The sequence below is a fragment of the Heliangelus exortis genome, chromosome 3, assembly GCF_036169615.1.
Source record: "Heliangelus exortis chromosome 3, bHelExo1.hap1, whole genome shotgun sequence".
Lineage (NCBI taxonomy): Eukaryota > Metazoa > Chordata > Aves > Apodiformes > Trochilidae > Heliangelus > Heliangelus exortis.
Genome location: NC_092424.1, coordinates 34,729,811 through 34,754,828, shown reverse-complemented (window position 1 = coordinate 34,754,828; position 25,018 = coordinate 34,729,811). Strand labels below are relative to the sequence as shown.

At 44.1% G+C, this 25,018-nt stretch overlaps 1 protein-coding gene and 1 long non-coding RNA gene across 16 annotated transcripts in view; both read right to left on the bottom strand.

Annotated features, from left to right (window-relative positions):
- Positions 1-12,202, bottom strand: part of EHBP1 (EH domain binding protein 1) — a 224,372-nt gene extending 212,170 nt beyond the window's left edge. For 12 of the 13 annotated variants that reach the window (XM_071740116.1, XM_071740118.1, XM_071740119.1 and 9 more), the window contains exons 1-2: positions 11,924-12,192; positions 10,357-10,750 (exon numbers count right to left, since the gene is read on the bottom strand). In XM_071740116.1, coding sequence (XP_071596217.1) covers positions 10,357-10,460 — 104 coding nt within the window. In that variant the 5' untranslated portion in view covers positions 10,461-10,750; positions 11,924-12,192. Of the gene's footprint in view, positions 1-10,356; positions 10,751-11,923 lie in introns of all 13 variants that reach the window. The other variant, XM_071740117.1, reaches the window with a different exon arrangement.
- Positions 12,203-14,760: 2,558 nt separating this feature from the next.
- LOC139794475 (uncharacterized) lies at positions 14,761-24,962 on the bottom strand. Of its 3 annotated transcripts, XR_011725137.1 has the most exons (7): positions 24,894-24,962; positions 24,264-24,426; positions 20,688-20,864; positions 19,864-20,177; positions 17,952-18,098; positions 15,668-15,722; positions 14,761-14,935 (listed from the first exon to the last, which is right to left on the bottom strand). It is a non-coding gene; the product is annotated as an uncharacterized lncRNA (long non-coding RNA). The 3 variants fall into 3 exon arrangements; XR_011725136.1 differs by lacking the exon at positions 19,864-20,177; XR_011725135.1 differs by lacking the exons at positions 19,864-20,177; positions 20,688-20,864.
- Between the last annotated feature and the right edge of the window lie 56 nt (positions 24,963-25,018).

The window sequence follows — 25,018 nt, the reverse complement described above, 5'->3', positions numbered from 1 at the left end:
AAAATACACTCACATAAAGGGCCATGTGGAAGCACAAAGTGAAACAAACCCATAGTTCCAGGCAGACGGAAAGAGGTCAGGCTGCCAGCAGCTTTTGTCCTTGCAGATTCTCCAGTGTCTAATTAAAGGCAAAGTTACTGGCTTTTTACCTGCAGCCACAGGGTCTGACCAAGACTCCTCTCTTTTATCCAGAGGCCTTTTGTAACAAAACCCATGGAAATAAAAGCTACAGGTTTCCATGCCCATAACCTTTAGTTGAAATTGTCCACTGTAATTTGCCAACACAATGCTGAATTTGCTGGCCAGACAGAAAATTCAGACACATTTTTAACATCACACCAGAGCTTTTTCCCCATGAAGCAAAGCTAAAAATAAGGGAGAAGCCCAAGGTTCAAGAACTACACGACAGCAAGCTAACCTGTCATAATCACTGACAGCACAGCCCTACCATCCACAGCAGTGCAGTGTGCCCCTAGAAATGGGCTGTCCCCACTCTCCAGAGAAGGAACAGCAGTGCTGTGTGGCAGACTTGTCTCCCACAGGTAGCTGATGACATGTCAGTAACAGTCCCCTGGCACCATCCTTTACCAGGCTGTCTGTATTACCATACTCTTGGCACTCTCCTGTGTGTGCAGTTGCTAGATTTCAGCATTTATCCCAGAAATGAGGGAAGAGAAACATGGGGAGCAGGAAAGAAGAGTTATCTTTCTGTTCCCTCCTCTACTAGACAGTCTTACCCCCATGGATTAAAGGAGGCATCATGTCTCAAGCACTACACATTTACAGTGGTAGCACTATGGGTCACCACACACTTTGTCAATCCTCTTGTCAAAAAATCCCACATCAGCCAATATGAGAATTGAGGGTGTTAAGATCATTCTTGCTCAACTTTCAGTTCAGAATAAAAAAGAAAAATAAAATTAAAAAAAATTTTTTAAATTCTATTTACTTTATGAAATAAAAAATCCATGGGAAAGAAAGTAATTACTGTTCTAAGATAGTCTGTGCCTTGGTATTCTGAAAAGGTATGCAGACATAGGAGCTTAGAGTACTCATCTAAAGGAAGGAAAGGAAATTATTTTAGCAAGAAAATGAAAAACTAAAACCAAAGCCTACAAGCCCAAATTCTCTTTTATAATTCCCAATAAAGAGAGTAAAAACATCATCACCATTGGTATTCTTAAAAATGGATCTTTTAAAAAGTTCTACCAGTAAACAGAAAACATCCCAAGTATGCCAAAACCAAGTAACATTAATAGATTATTTTGGTTTTTTGTGGTACAAGACAAAGTGGTCAGGACTTCCCCATTCTTAAATTTTCTTACATATCAAAGAGAAAGAAATGCAAGGGGGAGTTTTATGAATATTCATTCAATTTGAGACTCTTACTTCAAGTACTCTACACAGTTAAGACCTGCACTTAAAAAGAAAAAAGAGTAAAAAAATCTTGTTCCCGTGAACATTTTCAATAACTGTATAGAGCTACTGCTTGGGTTACCTACAGGAAGAGAAAAAACACTAAATTGTTTTTTCAAGAGACAGTAGGTACAACCACAAGAAAAAACACAGCCAAGCAGTTAGGAACAGCCGAAGAGAGTCACCCACCTGCTAACATGGGCAGAGCTATAATCATGTCAGGTGTTACCAGGAGCTGTCAAGGTTAAGTCCTTTTCTAATAAACCACAAATAAATCAGCAACAGGTTGGTTTGGAAATTTACAGGCTGCTGAGTTAGATCTTTGCTGGAAAAAAGAATTAAGATGTTTTGACAGCTCTTTTCTGTTCTTTTAAATCTCTTCCTACGTACTGCTGTAAACAAGGGGATTCAGAGTTTACTTAATGAGCAGCCACTGAAAGTAAAGGAAGTTCACTGTGCATGCTGAGTGGCAGCATACAATGTGCTGCCAACTGCATTCAGTGGTCCAGATTCTCCAATTACTTCATCTAATACAGCTTTTGATATTAACAGTACTGGCTATGCAAATACTCTTCCCAAGCACAGCTGGGAGGGGAAAGTCAGCTTATGACACTGTGTTACAAGCACAAGCAACAATGCATTTGTTTTAGCCCTAAAGGAAGTTCCAGACAGCGCTCATGGTCACAAACTAGAACACAGGAGATTCAACCATAACACAAGGAAGAACTTCTTAAATGTAAGAGCAACAGAGCATTAGAACAGGCTGCCCAGGGAGGTGGTGGAGTCTCCATCTCTGGACACATTCAAAACCCACCTGGACACCATCCTGTGCAATCTACTCCTGGTGAACCTGCTCTGGCAGGAGGGTTGGACTAGATAATTTCCAGAGGTCCCTTCTAACCCCTAACATACTGTGATGAGTCCGTGATCATCTTAGGGCATCAGGCAGCCCACATATCTAATGGAAAGCCCAAAGCTTACTTAGGGAATGTCTTTGGTCTGCTTGGTCTACAAGAAAGGTGATGGGGCTTGTCCCTGCAGGTGGAGATTAATAAATGCTCCCAGAAAAGCTCTACACCTATCAAAACATACAGCTGCCACCTCAACAATCACTGCCCGCATCTGGCAGCCCCAGACGACTCTGACCCATCAGACACCAGGATGTACTTTACACCAAATATGTACTGCACACCAAATAGTACTTTCTTGGATAAAAAAGAAGGGTTAACATGGAGGGTGCCTAGTAATTACAGGTGTTTGTGAAGATGGCACCAAGGAGAAGACCAGTAGTAATGTGGGCCATGGTAATGTGGGAGTCAAAACTGATTTAACAGTGTCTTAAAATGCCCCCTGTTGTTTTCATTCCATTGCTCCTGGAACCAGAAATTGTTTTACCCTTGTGATGTTTAGTCAGAATCAAAGTCATTTTTCAAAACAGATCTATTAGAAAAAAGACAGACCGAATCTGCTAATGTGCTGTTAGGGTCTGATACAGCAGCTCAGGCAAAAGAAAGCCCACAGAGCAAGTGAAGGAGACAGAGTATGCACATGAAATAAAACCTGAAACTAGTTTGAGCTAAAATAAATACACAGAGCCACAGAGATCACAGTTCAGCAGCTGCAGACAGTTAAGCAGCTGCACAGCCTGGCCATAACTTGGGAGTAATCCTCAAGCAAGTCCCCTTAAATAATAAAATAGAAATAAAAAAGAACTCCAAATAATGACTCTCCATTACAAAGAGAACCTCAACAAGCAAATGAGAATTACTTCTGCACTGCTCATCTTTACAAGTTTGCAAGCGGCTGGAAACAACAGTTCAGAAGGGCCTGCACTTCTGATTCATCTCAAAGGCTTGTGCACTTGGAAGCCCTACAGTGACAGCACAGGGCACTGACTCAGGATCCGAGTGATTTAGCTGAAGCACTTCGAGATGCTCTTGCCTGCAGCTGGGGCTCATCTCACCCCTCAGGCAGGTTTTCCTCCTACATCAGAGCACCATAAGGGAGGTGTATATGCTCCTCAAACGCTGCAGTTCATGCTCGCCCTACAAATCTGAACTGAAGCTGACGGCAGTTAACACCAGCACATCAGGCAGCATTACTGTCATCCCACCTCTGCTCCAGGGTAGAGGAAAGCAGAGACAGACTACCACTACCAAGGGACAGTGACATCTCAGCCCCAGTCCTGAATCCAGCAAGCCTCATGAGTCAGAGCCTTAAACAACAGCAATGTTAGTTATGTTTCTGCTAATTTTAGCTCATGCTTAACCCACAGTACCCAAGTCTCTGAAACGCCTTTCCAGGTGCCAAAAGCCACAACTACCCCATACCTCAAGTGCCAAAACATACAGCTTCCCAGCTGAGCAGCTCTGATGCACTTACATAAGCTGCATGCTGCAAAAGGTATTTTTCAAATGAAGACAACAAGAGGAAGGAAACAAGGACAGCTTTATTTACCCTATTGCTGTGTGCATGTCTTAAAATAAGGAACAAAAGTTCAGCTGCATAGTTCCTGTGTTTCAGAGTCCACTCCAGGACATACAGAACAGACTTGGTGCAGCGGGCAGCTGGGGAGTGTCCCTCAGCAAGGTAGCAAACAGCCTGCCAGACCCAAAAAAGTAAAAGGAGAGAGAGGGGCAAGAGAAACAAACACACACTTCACACACTTCCTTCAGAGTAAACTAGGAAAGCTTTTAGAAGTAAACAAACAACCCTCCCTCCCTCCTATTCTCAGAAAGCCACCCAAGCAGAATGCATTTATTACGGTAACTGAAGGGTTTGTTTTAGAAGAAGAGTTTCCCTCAGATTTAGTCAACCTTACCGGCCTCCTCCTCTCCTTACTCACACTAAGCTGTGAAAGGGACTTCAGCTCTCCCCAACCAATTAAAAACTAATTGAAGCAGCAGACTGGCACTATACAGCCTGAGCAGTCTGAGAGGCTGAAGCCTCAGCTCAGATGAGGCCTACACAATGTTGTAATATTTCATTTTATTTCACTTCATAACACAAAGAGATGAAAAGAGTATTCACAGGGATCCAATACTGAAAAAAAAAAATTATTGCAGCTCAAGTCCACTGGGTTCAAAAGAAGAGTACACATACTTTACTGCATGCGTCCAACACAGTGCATTCAGGAATAGAGCCAGGTTTTATTTATTTGTAAGGCTCTGTGAGGAAGTTACACATACAGTTTCTCCTCAAAAAATTCATGCTTCTGTTAGAACAGAAGTTAGTGCACTTTAAGGAAACATCCTCACCCCTTTAAATGAGTGAATAACAGACCATTAAAATGAATTTGTCTCCAGCTTGGATACAACCTTAACTTTTCTGCTTTAAGAAAACTATTCCTTTACTGCTAGAACTGAAAACTATGACAAGGAATTGCTGGAAAAAACTGTCTCTCTCAAAGACAAATAAAATTCAGGACAATTATTTATGACAAACCCAAATCTTTCTACCTTACAGATAACAAACTTCACACCTGCTTCTACCAATGAGGTCTTTTAAGAATGAGAAACAGAACTTAAACTAATCCAAGAGTTGCTGCAAAAAGCAAATGGGTGTAACTGAAGCACTGACAATCTGAAAACGTCAGCAGCAACAAAGACTTCACAGATACCTGTACTTTTGCTGAACCCATACCTCTTGATTGCACAACATGCAACAAACAGTTTTGATGAGAAATCCCTAACTTGTGGTCCACAGAACAGACAGACAGCTATAAAAAGGCACCAGGAGGCTAGCTTGGTATAAGGTAGGGAATGAAAGCAGCTGGTGTTCAGGAGTCAGGATTGGTAGACAACCTCCTGACAGAAGTCAGGCAGAGAGCCCAAAGGGACAGATCTACAGTTTCTGAAATTAAGGCTTCACTTTTGGATACAAAGAGGAAAGACATGCAAAGTGGCAGTGTAAAACTGCTTTTGCACATGGACAGTAAGAGTTTTAATGTCTGCAGGAAGGGACAAGACTGACCTGTAAGGCAGCTGGTGGTGACAATTTGGAAAAATAACTTTATATACAATTTAAGTCTTCAAAAATTACTCAGCCAAAGCTGGAAATGAATGGAGAATAAAATGCTGAACTGTATTGCAGATGGGGATTATTTGGTGTGAAATCAGAGATCTCAATGGAGAGTGTGAGGCCAGAATATAATTTAACCGAGAAAGAGAAAAGAAAGCTGAAAAACCAGAAGAAACTGCAAGAGGCTTTCCTTGCACAAGCTGGACTTGTTGTGGTATACCTGCTTGGTTAATGTGCAAATCCAAGTCCAATGAAAAGCTGAGAAGAGCAAAAAGCTCAGTTCATGGCAAATTTAACTCAGAGATCCAGAATTCACCTGTAGCTTTCTCTCTTTTTGTCACATGTTTCAAAGCAAGCATCCTTAATAATTAAAACCACTTAGGTGCTCACAAAATCCCCTCGTAACAATCATGCAAATCAAGGAAGTGAACTAAGCAATTTGACAGCCTGCACAGGCAACCCCTAAGGATTTCTACAGGAACCAGTTAACTCCAGCTCTTTCAGTGGCCTTTAGCAGTAAAAAGACTTTGCTGGAAAGCAGCAACCAGAAGGGAAGCAACTGGTGTGAGCCATGGAAACTCAAAAAGCTCGCTTCTCTCCCATGCACAGTGTGTGCCAAATCTTAAAATTCCTCCAGCATCCAGTTATGAAACTACAATGTAAGAGAAAAACAGATGGCTAAAGGCTTTTGGAAAAAAATATTAAGTATTACTTCATTGCCAAAAGAGAAATGTGCATATTTGAAAATACAGAACCTATTTCAGACCATACCTAATTGACATAAGATTAGGTGACCTGCCTCATGGAGATGAAGCCTGTCTTCAGCTAAGGCAACATACAAGAAAAGTTTGACCATTTTAGAACATCATGAACTGCTCTCTTCTTGAGCAGTATTTAAAAGCAAAGCAGTACATATAGGAGATGGCAGGTATTACAAACATCACAAAATAAAAACCCCAACAACAGCTTTATCTTTAAAGCAACTGCTGAACAGCAAATCCTATAGAAAAGACTTCTCTCAATGCTTACTCGTTTCCAGTTAGGACCCATATTCAGGTGTGCAGCTTTATTGCTCATAAAAGCATCTAATGAACTTCACCTTAGCAACTTGGGAACCTCAACTCAGTAAGAGTTAGGCTATTCTCTGTGGAAACCAGTCAATACCTGAAGCTCCTGTTGGCTTCCTAGCTTGAGAGACATCACATAAAAGGAAACATAAAAGCCATCCTGCACAGCTCCTATGTTCAGCAGTAGGTGGTCCAAAGGAGTATTTTCCTCCTGTGAGGCTCTTCTGCTGAGCTTGTGCCTCAGACAAACCTTGACTCAGTTCCCTGAACAAAGGCACCCAGCAGCTGAGAAGCCTCAGGGTACACAAGAGATGCATGCCAGGCTGGCAGGCTTGACATGGGATCAACAGGAGACCTGGGCGTCTGGAAACTGTTAGCTGGGTTGGCAGTAAATCCAAAGGCATCTCAAACAGCACTAGACTGGGGCTCCTGTGCAAGTCACAGCACTACACCTGTCAGCAATGGCAGGCACACTCTGATCCCACAAAGCTACAGTCTGCTCCAACAGCACAGAGCAACAAATGGAACTTCTCTCTGGTAGATATCTAAGCAAAATGCACGAGACTGATTTCTGATGTTATTCAATAGCTCTGCACTGAGGATATTAACTCTCTCCTACCATATATCATCCTCCCAGGCAACGACTGCAGTTCACTGGTGAGGCCGGGTGGAAAATCTTGTGCTGCCCCAGCTGATTCCAAGGGTAAGTGGAGGATGACACACTCCAGCACTGCCAAGCAAGCGCCTTTCAAAAAATCAAGTGCTTACATGATTAATGCAAAGCATGATGCTTTCACAGTAGCAGGACTCACTAATCCATATTAAGGACAAGACTAAATTTATTTATTTATTTTTAATGAAAGGCTCTAAATGAACAAACTGCTCAATTTTTCAAAGGTACTGAGCAGCCACAATAATTAGGTCTGGGTGAGCAGGAGCTGCCAGAATACCACAGATCTGACAGTTCTGGTAATTACCCCAAAATAAGGTTTTTCTAATGAAACAGTGGCAACACTGCACACTCTATCACAACCTGCTTCCCCCCCAACCGCACCACCAATGAAAAGGAGTCTTCTGAGAGTGTCTGTTTAGTCATTAGAAATTATAGAGCAGAAAAAGCAAGCAAAGCGAGTTTTAGCCCGAGCTGGACAAATGCTGCTTCACCTGGAGATAATCCTGTTAAAGAGGGAAGTAGGAAGACCAGACTGGTATTGACTTCCCACACAGCCAGCCTAACTCCAGAAACAAGGGCGTGAGCTATTTTGAACACTAAGTTATAAAAAAAAAAAAAAAAAAAAAATTAAAAAAATTAAAAATCAAATCAATAGAAGTCCAGATGAGACAAAAAGTATTAAAACCAGCCAGAGCTACACCAAACACTGCAAACCACACATGATCAGTTACAAAGTTATTCTAAAGCACAAGTCAATTTCTGAAGAATTAGACAACTGTCAATCTAACAAGTCAGCAGTTCACAGACAGACATGCAGCCTGTCTTGGTCATACACAATCCTTGCTCACAGACACATCCCAGTTCAAGTTTGTTTATGGCTGCATTGTCACTTATTTTAAAATATGAGTGAAGCATTCTTTTCCTCCAGAAACCCTGCATTGTTAAAATGCCAGTACATTAAAATAACTTACTGCTTACTCCATTTCAGTCAAAAAAACTACATTCTACAGCACTTAATATATTGAGTGCTTTCAGCAAGAGCAACATATGGAGTTCATTTCTTCTGTTTTGTTCTCCCAAGGGCCAAACTCAAAGACAAGCTTTAGAAACAGAGGAAGCAGTGATTGTGCCAGCATGCATAAAATGTACCTTCTCCAAAGTTAAGACTTAGTTGAAGGTTCTCAAAACATAGAAGTATTTACCCTTTTGTTTCATATAGGAGTTCCACTTACGGCAGAAAGACCATATTTTAGCTTGTATGCTTAAAGAATATTTTTGCTTATGACCTCCAAACAAGAGGAAGTAGAATAGAAAAACCTACAATCGAATGACTATGTGAGTGATGTTTTTTCACTATTGTTATTTTTCCTAGAATTCATCCACATTACACCACCACACTGTTGTTTCATAACAAACACAAGCATTGATCTTGCCTAGATTTGAATTCCAGAATGTAAACTCAAGGCTCAGAAAGACAACCTATTTATAAAAAACTAGTTGCATATCTGAGGTTGTTTCACTACTTCACACACAGACATTTTGCTAGGTGGGGACTCGAGTTTATGATTAAACAATAAGCTAATTGTTTCTAAAATAACAAGATGGTTCACAAGAGAACTCTTGTATGTGACTTTTTCTTTAATCAAGTGAAAGTTTGCTGAAGATCCAATCTGAACATTCTCCTGCAGCATTCATAATTTAGTGCTGAAGCATTCTGCAAATTCTCGAGCAAGGAGTGAATCAAAGTGAAAATGAAAGCCAAAAAAAAGGGCAGTTTATGCAAACAAAACATAAAAAGCAATAAACACAACTGCTGAAATAAATCTGATAAACTAAAATTACTGTGGAAAACTCTTTGGCCCAAACTAGACAGTAGATCCCACGAGATAACCACAACAGCCTGTTTCAACTTTTAAAATGCACTTATTTGGTTTTTATTCTGTGAAGGCAAGTTCAACTTGCTAAATTATTCCTTTTCTTAATACTGTTTCAAAATATTTTAGGCAAGAAGATAACTCATATAAAAAAATAAAAAACAGGGTTCCCTTCAGACACAGCAGTGAGCAGCCTTCCAGCATATTTGACAGAGATTTCCAACTCCAAGAGACAGAATTTAAATTTGTAAAGGCAATTACTCATAATCAGTGAAAGCAGCCAATGCAAGTGCCAAACTTGCCAACAAGAATAAAAGCCAAGTATTAGAAAGGAGGCTCCAGTTTATTACAAGGTGATTTGAACAAATCAGTCCATGAGGTCTGGAAAGTACTTTCTCTCTCCCCTGACACTGCAGACTCACACTAATGTGAAGAATTACGTCAGTAATGTCAATATTTCAAACATATAAACCAGCACTTAAGTATTTGTATAATGGAGAATCTTTGTCTGACTTTTTAAAAGCTGCTTCTAGTCTTCCCTAGCAGATATATTTAAGCTCATCTTGCACAGGAAGGAAGATGCGCCAGATCCATACCATTAGCTGCTGTCCAGTCAGCTCCAGAGCTACACAACTGACCCACCCCTGCACAAAACTCTTCTCTGTCTAAACAAATACCTTAAGACAATTCCCAAGGATCTGTTTCTTGCCTCTTCCCATTAAAAGATAAAAAGGAACACAGAAGGAGGAGACACAAGACATCTTCAGGTAAAAAAACAGTTAAAACGGATATGGGTATCCACCTGTCCTGATTAAACCATGACACCACCTCAGATTAAAACACCACTTTTAGGACTATCTCACATCCCTCAGTCATCTCACAACAGCGTCAGATGGTAACACTCAGCACCAAGAGTTGAGCTGGAAGTTGGAAAACAGCTCTTAGGAAACATTTTTAAAAAAGGAAAAAATCCAACTAAACAAAACTATCAGACAAAACCACACCATTATGTCACAGATGCCGAGCTAATAAAAGCACCCTCCTTCATGTGATAACAAAAATGACAGCTAATAAAATCAAAGTACAGAACAAACTAAACAGGTCCAAGGTAAGCATGCAACAAAGCACTCATCAAGACAAGCACCTCCTGCAGCTACTTCTGCAACTGGCAGGCATGAGAAAGTGAGGAGAGACAAGACCAATATACACATACTAAACAAAACTAGCAACATCTCTCCCATTTCAGCACTGGCAACTTATTCCACCGTTCGCAGCATTCTTATTCACAGCATGAGCCATTTCTTACCATTTTTTGGTGCACTCAACCATCAATTCCTGGTAAGAGGCCACAAACTGGAACTTAGATGCATGTTTTCCAACACGCTGCAGTCTTTTCCAAACTGAAGCCATGATGGTGAGAAATACTGGTCCTCTGGGAACACCAATGTAGGTTTAAGAGTGCGTGTGCTTGATAATAGCAGATTTATATACAGACACAGTAAAAACAGTGAGCAAGAAACTTGGTGGGCTGTCTACAAGTCATATTCTGCCTCTTCCTTCTTCACGGTAAATCCCAGTCTAGCTGAATGGCTCATCACTGGCCAGGAGCAGCATGCAATAGGAGCAGACAGGTAACTGAAAGGAAGTTCTCTCATGGAATCACCATTCCTCACACGGTAGATGATGTGGAGACTGCAGGACTGGAAGAAAAATAAGATGGGAGGGGGAGGAAAAAGCATTAGTTAGAGTACTCCATACCACAGTGCTGCAATCACACGTGATCTAGTACCTTCCAAACAACTACAGTAAACCACAAAAACATATACCCTTCCTGTTGTCATTCCCCCCCCCCCTCCCCAATTAAATAAATAAATAAGAATGTTGCAGCAATTTCAGGAATGCAAACCACGAGCCTGTTTGGAAACATATCAACATGTCCTTTTATCAGCACCATCATAATTGGCAACAACAACAAAAAAGGGCAGGTCAGGGCCACACCGAATCCTTATGAAGCATCTCCGGGAAGCAATGCAAAGTGGCTGAGGTGTTGCCAATATGCACCCAGAGGGAGGGAGACAGGGAGATGAAGACAAGTTCTTTGTCTTGATGACAAAAGGTGTAACAGTTGTTTCCTCTCACGCACACACACCTCTCGCTCCCATTTCTCCTTCCAAGGTGAAAGAACAGCCAAGAAGCCGGCAAGGGAGTGTTAGGGTGAAGAGTGGGATGAAAGATGAACGGGCATTTCCTGAGCCCTGGCTGCCCCGGATTCCCCATCTTTCTCGCTGCATCATATTGAAATAGAAATGCCTCTCTCCCTCCTGAGCCGAGAAATGCTTATCAGTGAGCTGAACAGGGAGCAACCCAGATGGGTCTTCTCCATCCAAAGGAAAGCAGCATCTCTGCCGTGTGCGGAGGAAAAAGCCTCTCCATTGAGGAGTACGGGGAAGCACAAGGTGGCCGCACCTGGCGAAGAGGCAGGGTAGAATGACATTCAAAGCTGGCAAGGAGGCAACCTGGGGTTCAGTCATATCCTCCTGGAGGTGTCCGTCCCCACCGCGATCCAGGGCAAAGGAGCGGAGAGTGCCCCGCTCCGCCACAGCAGCCGCTGTCACCTCAGCGCTCAGCCCGCCGGGGTAGCGCCCCCCGCCTCCTCCCCCACTCTCCCGCAGCCGTTGGCCACGAGCCGTTGGGGTTTAAAAATTAAAACGCCAACGGCGAGGAGCAAGGAGGTGGGGAGGGGGGTTGGAGGTTTTGGGTTTGGTTTTTTTTTTTGGGGGGGGGGGACGAGGGAGGGTGGAGAAGAAGTGGCTCGGAGAGTGGGAAGGGAAGAGACACGGGGCAGCGCGGGAGGCTCACGGCGCGGCACTCACCTGCCCCCGGCTCCTCAGGGGGAGTCCCCGCCGGGCGGGCGCGGACGCTGGCACCACACGGCAGGCGAGAGGCAGCGATGCCGCTGCCCATTACTGCAGCGACCCCGCCGGCGGCAGCGCCCTGCGGCTGTCCCCGTCCTCCCGCAGCTTCATGGCGAGCACCGGGCACACGCCGCTTCTCCTCGCCCCGCCGGCCGGGCAGCCAGCCCGGGTCCCGCCGCGCCTCACTCCACCACCATCGCCCTCCTGCCGGCGCTGCGCCTCGCCTCACCCCAGCCCGCCGCTCCCCCCGCCCCCGCTGCCCGGCGCAGCCCGCCCCCGCCGCGCCATTGGCTCCTCCGCTCTCCCTCCGCAGCCCATTGGCTGCTGATCCCTGTCAATCACCTGCGGACCAAAGGAGCGATCCTCGCGCAACGGAGAGAAGGAGGTAGTGAGGAAAGACGGAGCTCGCAGGCCCTCTTCTCCCGCCCCCAACCCAATCTTTTTTCTGATTGGCTGAGGAGCACGAAGAGGCGGGGTTCCTTGTAAGGAGAGGCTACGCGATTGGTGGGCGCTGCCGCCCCTCAATGGGAAAGCCTCTGCCTATTGGCGGCGGCGCTTCCTAAAGCGGCGTGGTGGGCGTGGCGAGAGGAGCGGGCTGTCAGGGCAGGGGTGTGGCCCCGCCGCGACGAGCAGCGGCCCCTGGGACCCGCCGGCACTGTCCTGAGGGCAGGGGGGGGGGAGGGCGGCACCGGCGGGCAGGGGAGATCCCGGTCCGGGAAGAGCGGTGGAAGGATGGGGTCAGGGGGAGAAGCTGAGACAGGAGCCCCAGGCCCAGCCTGTCAGGTGGGCGCGGGCGGCTAAAGAGAGGGAGCCGCCGCGGGAGGCGGGCGGAGGCGGCGGGAGCGGAGGGAAAAGCACTGGGAGGGATAGAGGCAGCGGCGGGGCCCGGGGCTGAAGGGGTGTGAGTCCAGCCCCAAGCCTGCCCCACGTCCATCCCAGGTCCTGGAAGTGCTCAGGAGTCCTTGTGCGTGTGGGAAGTTGATGGGAACGAATCATGAAACTTAATAAACCGCAGCTGGGGCGGTGTTCCTTTCATGATTTAACTTGATGATGCACTCCGTGAACTTCACCCAAACGTCAGGGTCTGGATGTTCTGCGCTGCTTTATGTAAAAGTCCCCGCGGGGGAGAAGGGAGAAATGAGGGTGTGATCCTCGTGGGAGGTGGTCCAGGAATTCCCATCACCAGGCTGGCTGCAGGCTACTCCGGCAGCGCAGCGGCCGTCGGGGGGGGATGTGGGGTGTGGGTGTCCCAGGCGCCAGAGGTAATGAGCCCTTGGTTCTAGCATTAGCCAGCACCGAACTGGTGCTTTATTCTGGTTCGATGAGGAAGTGTAGCGCTGCTTTCTGCCCACTTGCCTTCTGAAGCCTCTTCTTGCACCCACGCAGACGCATTAGGGCTTAGATCCCAAAGCGCTGCTCGCAGCAAGTGGATTTCAGAGTCAGGGTAATGTGGTTGTGTGAGATGCCTGGAGAAGAGGAGGCTCAGAGGAAACCTCATCACTACAACTCCCAGAAAGGAGGGTGTAGCCAAGGGGAGGTTGGTCTCTTTTCCCAGGCAACCCTCAGCAAGACAAGAGGGCACGGTCTTAAGTTGTGCCAGGGGAGGTTTAGGTTGGACATTAGAAAGAATTTCTTTACTGAGAGGGTGATCAGACATTGGAATGGGCTGCCCAGGGAAGTGGTGGATTCTCCATCCCTGGAGATATTTAAAAAGAGACTGGATGTGGCACTCAGTGCCATGGTCTGGTAACTGCAGCAGTAGTGGATCAAGGGTTGGACTTGATGATCTCTGAGGTCCCTTCCAACCCAGCCAATTCTATGATTCCATCATTCTATGCTGTGGGAGCTACTCCTCAAGATATCAGCCCGGCAAGGAGGAAACTAAGCCAGCTATCAAGTGGAAGCTTGACAGGGAAGAAAGCTCAGTAGAGAGAGGTCTGAGGGGAGCTGTGAAATTGAACTTGGGGCTTTGCAGTCTTCCTCTATGTTCTTTCCCATGCCAAACCAAATGGAGTCCAAGCCTGATCCACACACTGGGAAGCTCCTTATCCCACTCTTTTCCTCCTTTTCCCTAAGCTGCTTCTCTCTGCCAGCTTAGCAGAGAGGCTGCCAGCATACAGTTGTATGGAGTGAAAGGAGAGAAAGAATGATTGTGTGGACTGCCACGGGCCTAAGCTGAACCAAGTTACTTTGGAGAGGGTGAATATTTGGACTATTTAAAAGGTCAGCCCTTTGCTTCTAATGTGTTGGTCTTCATTCCGTTGCCCTTTCTCAAGGCAGATTTACTTATACGAGCTGCCAGAGGGCATGCGTTCATTACCTCTTTGGAGCTGTCCTGGAAGAGACAGTGATTTTCCTTCTTAGAGTGTTACACTGGAATGTGAAAGGAAGCTTTACTACTCATACAGATTTCCAGGAAAATCTGTAATATTTTTTTCCTGAATACTTTTTAAGTTAAAGTGTGAAGATTTTGCACATTTGTCTAAGATTTCTGTCCCAGTTTTGCAGCTGGTCTGCACACACAGAGTAATTCCAACACATTTAAAGGAGTGTGTTAATTTCAACACACTGTTTTTTTAAGTGCAGATCACCTGCTCAGGATTTGGGAAGTGAGGCCAGGATTTCCAGAACACATCAGACTGAGAACACACAATCTGGAGCATACATATGCTTGATTCTGACTTGGAAAATACCAGCCGGAAATCTGGCAGCTGTAAAGTGTATCAGACAAGGTGATTTAAAATTCCAGTGGCCCTGAGGAGATCCTTGGTTCCTTGTACCACAGAAACGTTGAGTAGTTGGATTGCTGATTTTATTTCAAAAGTCATCTTTACATACATCTGTATGTATCACCAAGAGTTAATCTGTAAGACTCATCTTCTGAATACCATGCAGCATGCAGGCTAATTCCTAAGATACACCTTTGTCAACGGTTTTATTTCCCTCAAACTGAGATAGACATTTTCTGTCCTGTGGATAAACACAGAAGGTCTGGTGGTTTGTTCAGTGACTTGTGTTTCAAACATCATTATTTATTAACATTTTCCATTTCCTTCATAGCTTTCGGATTCAAGTTACACGAGTCCATAAAGCTGCTTTTTCCTTCACTGCATGGGGAGAATTGTAACACAGGCAATTATCCTACAGATTATCTATTTATTCTACAGTTTTTAAGAGCTGCAGTCCTCAGATCTTGCCATTTAGGGGCAAACTAGAAGATTTCAAAGGGTGTGAGCAATTACTCTGGAAACAAGGGCAAGATCTTCAGCAGCAGATTGGAAGCTAGAGGCCACTGCAGTGTTCTCAGGTTACTGGACAGAGTCCTAGGCCAAACCAACCCAAAAGCCCTTGTAACTTCTGTTGGCAGCTCACAGCCCAAAAGAACCAATGACTGTCAAAAAGGGATTAGCAAGGGCATGAATGAAGAGCCCCTTACCCTTCCCACTGGTCAGAACACTCTGATGGATCAGCAGGGGACCCCTGCGTTGGCTGCACTGCCGTACTGAAAAGATCCCATGCCTGGTCCTGCCAACCATAAGCCCAATTTGCACCAGTGATCCACCAGAAACCATAGTTCAGCTCTAGAGCACAATTCAGGATCCGAGACAAAATCTAGAGAAACAGTCACATTTTTACTTAATTTAGTATTATGAGCTTGATGGTGAAATCAAGCATAGTTACATCAAAGTGCCCAGTACTCGCTTGTAAGGCCAATAGCTGAATAAACAACTCTCATATGACTCCCAGAAGGATCCTCCTGATTGTGGAAAAAAAATGAAGCATCATTTTATGTACAGTGTCAAAGACCTTCTCTTCTGCAAGCTGTAAAAAGTCATGTGATGAACAAACAGATGCTGTTTCATTATTTAAAGATATATAATATGTATGATATAGTCTTTTTGAACCATATTCCTGTCAAAACTGCTGCTTTCCTCTCCTGAGGAAGGAAGGCTGAGGAAGTGTATTTGTGTATATTTGAGCATCATTCTGGAATGGCATGAAGAAGGATGCTGCTGAAATTGGGAAGCTGATGGTGCAGACCAGGGAGTCCCCAGAGCAACCTGACCTGGGTCTTTATAAGCAGCTGGTTCCACCAAGGACACCCTCACTATCCAAAAATAAATGCTCATGCTCTGTAGCTCCCTCTTTCCCCCACCCCCTACGGTAACACTGAAATATCCACCCTCCCTTAATCTCCACAGAAAGCCTGATTATTTTTTTTCTGGAATCTGACTCCTGCTTCCTAGCTTTGGCTTGGTGGTGGTAGATTGCAGACCTATTGGTCCCAGTAGAAAGATGATCTATGCTCTATTTATGTTATTGCCTGTTAAGATTTAAAGCTACACAGCCTCTCCCTTACCATGCAATGCCTTGTCATCAGCATGACTAAAGACAAGTTGTTCACCAATGAAGAAGTGACCTTTTGCTAGAAATAGCTATCGTTATAAATCTCAGTTTCCCTGTCCTGTATATGAGCCTGCAGAAATGTCACTAGGAAATCAATTAATTGGATTACATCAAATTTGCAAGAGCATTTGGCTTTTTGAGGCAATGGGTGTAGGAGGTTACCCTTACCTGCTACATTTTAAACATTCCTGTATTTCTAGATCCCATTAAAAGTTTGATCCCACATTAATGAAGGGAGTGGAGAATCTGCATTGACTTCAGTAGATCTGAGTAAAGTACCATCCTCCTGATCCCCAATACATGTCATTAACTGATGTGTGATGCCTTAAAATCCATTTCTCTAAGAAGCAATGCTCAGCAAGTTCTAGGGCAGCACACTTGTCTGCTCTTTTTGTTTCTTCACATCTCAGGAGTAATTAAAAAAATACGTATACATAACACATCATAAAAATGTACACAGCAAGAAAACATTTTCTGTTGCTCCACCCTTCTTTTGTTTCTTGTTTGTTCCTGGAAAAATTTTACTCAGCTCTCTTTTCACATGATCTGATGACACCCAACACCCATTATGTATCGGAGGGAAAAATGTTTTGAGTTTTCCTTCTGCTAGACACTGGTGACAAATGGGGGGTGGAGGGTGAAATAGCCTGTTTTACTTCTGCTGTTAGGCCCTGATTTTGAGACTGGCAGCTGAGAAGAGGCAATTCTCACATTGCAGAATCAGTTCTGTTGCTGTCACAGCTTGTAACAAAAGTACCATTTCAGCAATACTCCCAGCTGCTCCTAAGAGGCATGAGGCATAAAACCACCACAATTTGTTCTTGCCTTACTAGCAAAACAAACAGATTTTAGGATGCACTGTGGTGGGCACACACAATCATTCCAGTTGGAAAAGACCTTCAAGATCATCAAGTCAAACCGTAACCTAACTCTGCCAACCATGAACCTAATTCTAGCAAGTCCAGTGCTCAAACCATGCCCCCAAGCACCAAATCTAAATGCCTTTTAAACACCACCAGCTCTGACCTGGGCCGAGGCAGCCAGGCCAGGCTCATGCTCACTTATGCACCAGTTTACCTGTGCAGTGTCCCCAGCCTGGGCCAGGCCCCAGCCCGAGGCACTGAGCTCTGCACAGGCACCCACCCTGCTAAACCTTCGAATCCGGGGGCTGCCCCCAAGAGAGCAGGCTTGCTGCTCTCTGCTGCCAAAGGGCATCTGTAGACACAGGCTGGGTTAACTCACCAACACCTCTTTTTTTTTTATGAATTCTTTTATTCTTCCATTTTCCTGCTGTGACTGGAGCTCGCAACGGTATGTGGCGAGACCCTGCCAGGTCATCAGCCAGGCAATGAATGCTTCCCCTCCAGGCTCAGTGCCAGAAAGGGTACCCAAAAGGCCTGTCCCCTGGTGGCAATCTCATGTCACAGCCCCTTTTCTCTCCTGTGATCATCATTATTCCACCCTTTCGATGCCAGCAAAACTCCCTGCCTTGCCTAGCCCACTTAACCCCTCTGCCCAAAGCCTTGTGGGCAAAGTCAGGCAGCCTGGTTCAAAAAGAGCTGATTAAAACCATTCTCACCTGTCTTTCCTTTATCTCCCCCTCTCTTGTCTGTCTGAAATTCTTCCCAAACCACTTAGCAATAAGGGGCATGCTGTATTTATCTGCAAACGAGGTCAAGGACAGGAGTCACATTCCTGAAATGCAGATGCCACAATGCAGTTCAGCCTGTGGAGGCAAGACAAAAGTTGGGGTACTGATGATGGAGACCCACACACTACAGAGAGCATTTCACTATTCTGTATCATGAAGCTCTGGATTAGCACTGCTTTCTTCAAGTTTATTATCAACTCTCCTGTTAGTTTGCAATGCGGTGAATGACCTCTGTCATTCACCTTTTGATATCCTTGAAAATTGTGTACATGTCTTAGTGGCCCCCATTTCTCTCTCAAAAAAAATAAAGAAGCAAGAAAAAAACCCAATCAGCCTGTACTTTCTCCATAAATAACAACATTCAATCTTTTTCATGCTTAGTGCCTCTTGTACCTTTTCCAGCTCTTCCATACCCTTCCTGTGTGGTCTCCCTAGCCTTTCTGCAAAGCGTAATTATGCCTGTATAGGACATCCTTCAGCACTAATGAGGTAAAGAATGCCTTTCTCCCTCTCTTTTAAAAATAAATATCTTGTTTCTTACCAAATAATCCAGCTGTTAATTTAAGATGCCCTTCAGGAACAATGACCTTGATTCTCTGGAACTGTTCACTTTCTCTTGTCTTAATAACATTTTTTCCCTACTTTTCTACAGTTCTTTTGATCTTTAAACATGGCCTTCTTTTTTAATATATACTTTTTCATAGCCTAATTGCTTGTTACACAAAATACCACTAACAGACAGCTGTCATATTGAAAGAGCCACAGCTCTGGACAAGATAAAGACAGGGAGCAACGACCTATGGCTAAGATTTAGAAAAAGCATCTCAGATGGCAGCAAGAGTGAGAAAGCAAAACTCTTTATCTGCAAACAGAGATCGGGAACAGGAAGAACATTTTCTAGGAGCTATGGAATAAAATATGAGACAAAGCAGGTTCAGAGGAAGATCTGTTTCCCAGTACTCATACACACCCCAGTGCTACATGATGCTGGATACATCAAATCTCTGATTAACCAGCTGTAGATGCTTCACGCAGGCATCTAAGGAAACTGCGGGTTCAAAGGGGGGAAGGTCAAGGAGTGAAGGTTGTTGATCCCATACATTTTTTTTCTCCTGAGATCCTGCTTACTAGAAAATCAGTAGCTGGACATGCAATCAGAATACTGAAGTGGAAAAAATTCAAAGCCTTTTAGCTGCATTTCTGTAACTCTTCATAAATGCCAGAGAAATCATAAAACGTAATACAGCTGTCTCTAAAGATTATGCAGGAAATTCCTCTTTGCCCAAATATAATATCATATGTCGCCTTTCAAGAGAATGCCTTGTTAACTTTGGATCTACACCATCAGTCATCCACACAGTCCATCAGTAACAGAGATCTGCTTCCTTGGAGTACAGACATTAGCAATGCACAGACTGTCATAGATCAAATCTGATGCCTTCTTGGAAGCCTGTCTAGAAGCAATTACCTTGCAGATGTGATAAGACAATCTATTATGCAAACTGGTGCTCCTACCAGAGTAAGAAGAAATTTGTACCTAACAGCTTGTAAGACCAGAATACCAAACATTATACAAAAAGACATCAGTGCTTGATGAATAGAATGTCAAAGTGCAGGGTAGAAATGTCTATATGTGGCCTGTAGGCCTTCAACTGCAGAAGATTTATAGTTAGCCAAGTTATAGCTAATGAAAATGAGTCCCATGGACCTATTCATATATGCAAGACAGGCAAGTGGACAAGTGTTTGCAGACTTTGGTTGTGTTATGAGACAGGTGTGAGATGGTGTGGAGAGAATCCATTTTGAAAGGACAAGCAGTTAATTGTGTTGTAAAACTGACTGGAAAGTTTCCTGCTTCAGCTGTTGAAATCTCAGCAGCCCCCCAGTTTATATAAGTATCTCTAGTTAATCTGGAAATGAAACAAAATAATCACTGACAAGTTAGGTAATTTCAGACTAAGGACTGCTCTTGAATATGTTCAGACTAACCCACATGAATTTAAATGATGTTGCAAGTTACTTTTAAGTGACTGTATTACCTTGCTTTCTATGTCCTCCACAGGACATGCCTCATGCCATGCAGCAAAGGTACTTCCAGCAGGTGGTCCTGGTACAATATCAGAGAGCATTCATATGGTCTGGCAGGGCTGTGGGCTGAAACCCATCAACCATTAAAAGCTTCTAACAAAATCTGGATCCCTTGCAGCCCAAAACTCTGCCTACTATATACTGTTGGCAGTCCCACACTGGGAAAAAATATGCCAATGTTGACTAATTCATGTGGTGCTTTCACTTACACAGAGTGGCAACCACCCCAAGCTACAGAGCGGGACCACCATTCTTCAGCTACCTCATGCTCTGTACAGCCTCACTGCCTGTCCTGAGGACCTCAAAAACACTTTTTCCAAGGGAAAAAAAAAGTACATTAAACATCTAAGGTCATAACCCAAATTCTCCAATGATACTGATATCCAGGATAACTTAGGGAGTGGATAGTTGAAGCACAATAGAAAAAAAATATTAGAGATCACTACAAATGGGATGTAGGACTCATTTTGATAGCTTGAGGTGTTGTTTGGGCACCTCCAGTTTGTCCCACCCACTTCAGCATGTCATTTTTGTTAAGTTGCTCTGCAAAACTTTGTGGAGGACATAAAGCCTCACCTGACCAGGTATCCCTATGGCAGTCTCCTCAATGAGTCCCCAGCTGAAGGAGGAGATTGCTCAACATAGATATCCATAGATTTGGGAAGAAACATCTGGATTTTTTTTCTCTGAATCATTTCAGGAATCTTATTAACTCTTCACACATACCCAGAAGGAATGTGTGCTTTGACAGCTCTGTAGAGAGACAATAAAAAAATAAGGAAATCTCTAGTTTCATCTACTTTCTAAATTCAGCTGGGTGACAGTGGTGCTTAGGACTATCATGAATCACTAGTTTTGCAATAAAGATCTGGGGGCATAGATGGGTTTATCTCTAGAAGAAGCAGAATCCCCAAGCCCCAGCAGATAAGCTTTCAACCCAGTGCAATAAATGGGAATTATTCCATGGCTGCACTCAGAGATATGCAACCTAACCAGTCACCAAGATCTCTTCCTTGCATCTCTAACCGGAGCTCTGGAGCTCAGCAAAGGACCTACACAAACAACAACAATAAAAAGCTGGAAGATCCTGAAGTTCCCTGCTATAATGAACCGGGTACTGGACTCCATTGACGCAATTTCTCAGGAGTGCCAAAATGTTCTGGAAGCGATGCCTGCAAATCCATCACCAGAGTATTACCCTGTGCTGGAGGTAAGGGGCTCGTTTGCCAGTATTTTTAGACACTGTTACTGTTGAACATCAAAATGTCATTTAAAGAACATTAGGTCTGAGAAAAAAACTGATAGCAGGAAATGTTCAGTTCCGAGTGAAACCATAGTCTGTGTGCACTGCTTTTAATGCCCTTCCTGGAGCCAAGGGACAGAAAATAGTGCTGGTGTCTCTCCACAGTGGTGCATGGGGAGGGAGGGTGTGGGCCTGGTGCTTTGTGGACCTGTAGCTCTGGAGATTTTGTTTCCCTCTGCTAAGAAACTACAGGCTTGCCAGCCTAACCTCAGTGCCTGGAAAAATTATGGAGTGGTTTGTATCGAGTGCATTCAGATGGCAAGTGCAGGACAGCAAGGGAATCAGTCCCAGACAGCATGGATTCAGGAAAGGCAGGACCTGCCTGACTAACCTGGCCTCATTCTATGACCAGGTGACCTGCCTAGTGGACAAGTGGATGTGGACATTGGCTACCTGGACTTCAGTAAAGCCTTTGACAGCGTCTCTCACAGCATCCCCCTCAAAAAGCTGGCAGCTCATGGCACAGACATGTATACTCTTCACTGGGTTAGAAACTGGCTACATGGCAGGGCCCAGAGAGTTGTAGTCAACAAAATTAAATCCAGTTGGAGACTGGCCACCAGTGGTGTTCCCTGGGGCTCAGTTTTGGGGCTGGTCCTGTTGAATATCTCCATTAGTGATCTAGATGAGGGGATTGAGGGCTTCCTTAGTAAGTTTGCAGACAACACCAAGTTGAGTGGGAGTGTTGATCTGCTCGAGGGTAGGAAGGCTCTGCAAAGGGATCTAGACAGGCTGGACCAGTGGGTCAAGGTCAATAAAATGACATTTAGCAAGGCCAAGCATTGAGTCCTGCACTTTGTTCACAACAACCCTATGAAACCTTACAGGCCTGGGGAGGAGTGGCTGGAAAGCTGCCAAGTAGAAAAGGACCTGGTGGTGCTGGTTGATACCCAGCTGAATGAGCCAGCAGTGTGTCCAGGTGGTCAAGAAGGCCAACAGCATTCTGGCTTCTAATAGGAATGGCATGGCCAGCAGGAGAAGGGAAGCGATTGTCCCCCTGTACTTGGTGTGGGTGAGAGAGCACCCTGAGCACTGTGTTCAGTTACAAGTCAAGAAGGACACTGAATTTATAGAGTGAGTTCAGAGCAAGACAACCAAGCTGGTGAAGTGTCTGGAGAACAAGCCCTCTGAGGAGAGGCTGAGAGAAATGGGAATGTTTAGTTTGCAGAAAAGGAGGCTGAGAGGAAATGCTATGGCTCTCTACAACTATCTGAAAGGAGGTTGTAGGGAGGTGGGTGGTGGCAATGGTCTGAACTTGTACCACAGGAGGTTTAGACTAGGTTTGAGGAAGAATTTCTTTACTGAAAGAGTAGTAAGGTGTTGGACCAGATTTCCCAGGGAGGTTGTGGAGTCACTATCCCTATAAGTATCTAAAGGCCATGTAGACAAGGCACTTAAGGACAGGCTCTAGTGGGTGATACAGATATTGATACATATATTTTATTCAGAGGTGATGCTGACAGTTGGATGTAGTGACCTTAGAGGTCTATTCCATCTGTGATGATTCTGTGATCTCACCCTTTCCCTGGCAAAAAATTCCTGTATCATCTAACCTAGCAAAACCTGTCTCTTTTGGGAAACAACAGATATATCAAACATTCTGGCAAGGCACAGGACAAATGACAGCTCAGTGAGGTTGAAAAGAGAACTATCAGAGAGAGATTAGTTTGTCTGACAGTCTTTCTTTATGCTCTCTGCTGAAGAAGAACAAGAGTCCTTTCATGCATATTGAATTTACTTTTAGTGTGAATTAGCCTCTGTCAGTAGGGCTGTAAGTGTGGCCACTTCAGAAAATCTGCTACGTGGCACCTGCCTTCTGCACGTCTTAGAGTGCCAACATTTTCCAGCCACTTATTCTGCTGCAAGAAATGCTCATTTTACACTGAAGCATCAAACTTTGGGATAGAGCATTCATAACATTTCCTGCACTATCTACTAAAACATGTGACTGACCAGGAAGACACTGAATGGGGGTCCACAGGCCATGGACACCTCAGGCTCTGGTTACTGAGATAAAAGAGGTAAAGGAGCAAATGTTGCTTGTTAACAGGAGAGGCAGTCCCAACTCACTTTGGAGTTGAAACAGCCTGTGCTGATGGCTGCCTGGCTGGCACCAACTCTCTCTACATGACACAACAGACCTTGACCACTGTTTTGCCACACCCATCCCTTGAGTGTTGTGGTGTTGCATCTTGTGCAGAAGCAATAATCCCTGAACAGACACAGAATTACTGCTGTCCTGAGAGTTTCTGCAGGCAGCAGGTGGGTATCACACACTCACCATCGGTTCTTCTCTAAATCTAAGACATCCATGAGCTCAAAGCTCAGATACAAAGTAATGCCTAGAAATTTCAGTTCCTTTTTCTGCTACCAATAAGGTGCCAAACACAATGGCAGTGGTATGGATTTTGACTCTGGCTCCTGCTACTCTTCTGCCAAAAGTGTCAGAAACTCATCTGAACTCATGGGTTGTGTCAGGCAAAACCCAAGAAGCACTACGTATTATGTGTCATTTCCTAGCTGTTGCACAGATGCAGGAAAGGACAACGCTGAGAGGGCAAATTGCAAAGGTGGTAGAACTACTCAACTTACATTTCATGCTCCTATTGCTTATTTAAAGCATCACCCAAACGAATTTTCTGTAGTATCCCGAGATACTATTTCCCTTAGATTCGGCAAATCTTCCCACCCAAAAGATGAGCCTGAAACCTTCACAAATGTAAGCCTGAAAAGTTTGGCTAAATTGTAAGGAACCAGAGACACTCTGGCATCTGGCAATTTCAATAACTGCAGATGCACTTTAGCTTGCTCGACCCACTACATCAGGCAGTGTTGACCTCATTGCTTACCGCAAAATCATGATGCATCCCTCAGTCCATGCAGCATCACCTCGGTGAGACTAAAATAAAACCCACTGAAAGGTTTTATATAATGACAGGACCACGAGATCCCTAATGTAGTTTTCTTACTGGAGCAAGAGCCAAGTACATCTTAAATTCATTAGCTAATGGCCTGTGACAATGAAGGACAAAGACAATTATTATGCACATCTCCCAATTGATTGTTTCTGTGTGAAGAAAATGAAACAAATTATTGTTCTTCTATATTAATGCACCATAAAGGATTACTTTCATATCTATTTCCAAAAAAAAATATCCCTTTCAAAATGCAGACTAGTGCTGGATAAATTTGATTTTTATAGATGAAAGCTTGGTGGAAAAATCAAGATTTTATTAGAGCCATGGACAATCACATTACATTTCATATGATATGAGGACTTCACTATTGAATCAGAAAATTGATCTCTGGACCTTTTTTCCTCCTGAAGATTTATCAATTCCCTGAGCATCTCTCATGTATCTCAAATATTTATCCATGGATATAATATCCAGAGGCATACTTAATAGCTGGTTTTATTTATAGAAAAGTCAGAAAATATATACAATATGAAGTCTTAAAGATGAGAGAAAACCTCCTACCTCTCACAGTACCCGCTGTTGGTACAATTCTTGCACTTGGAACACGAAAGGCAAAGGAAGTCAGAGTAGCCTGAAATGGTAACAAATGCACCTGAAATGGTAACAATTATTATTTCACATTTGTT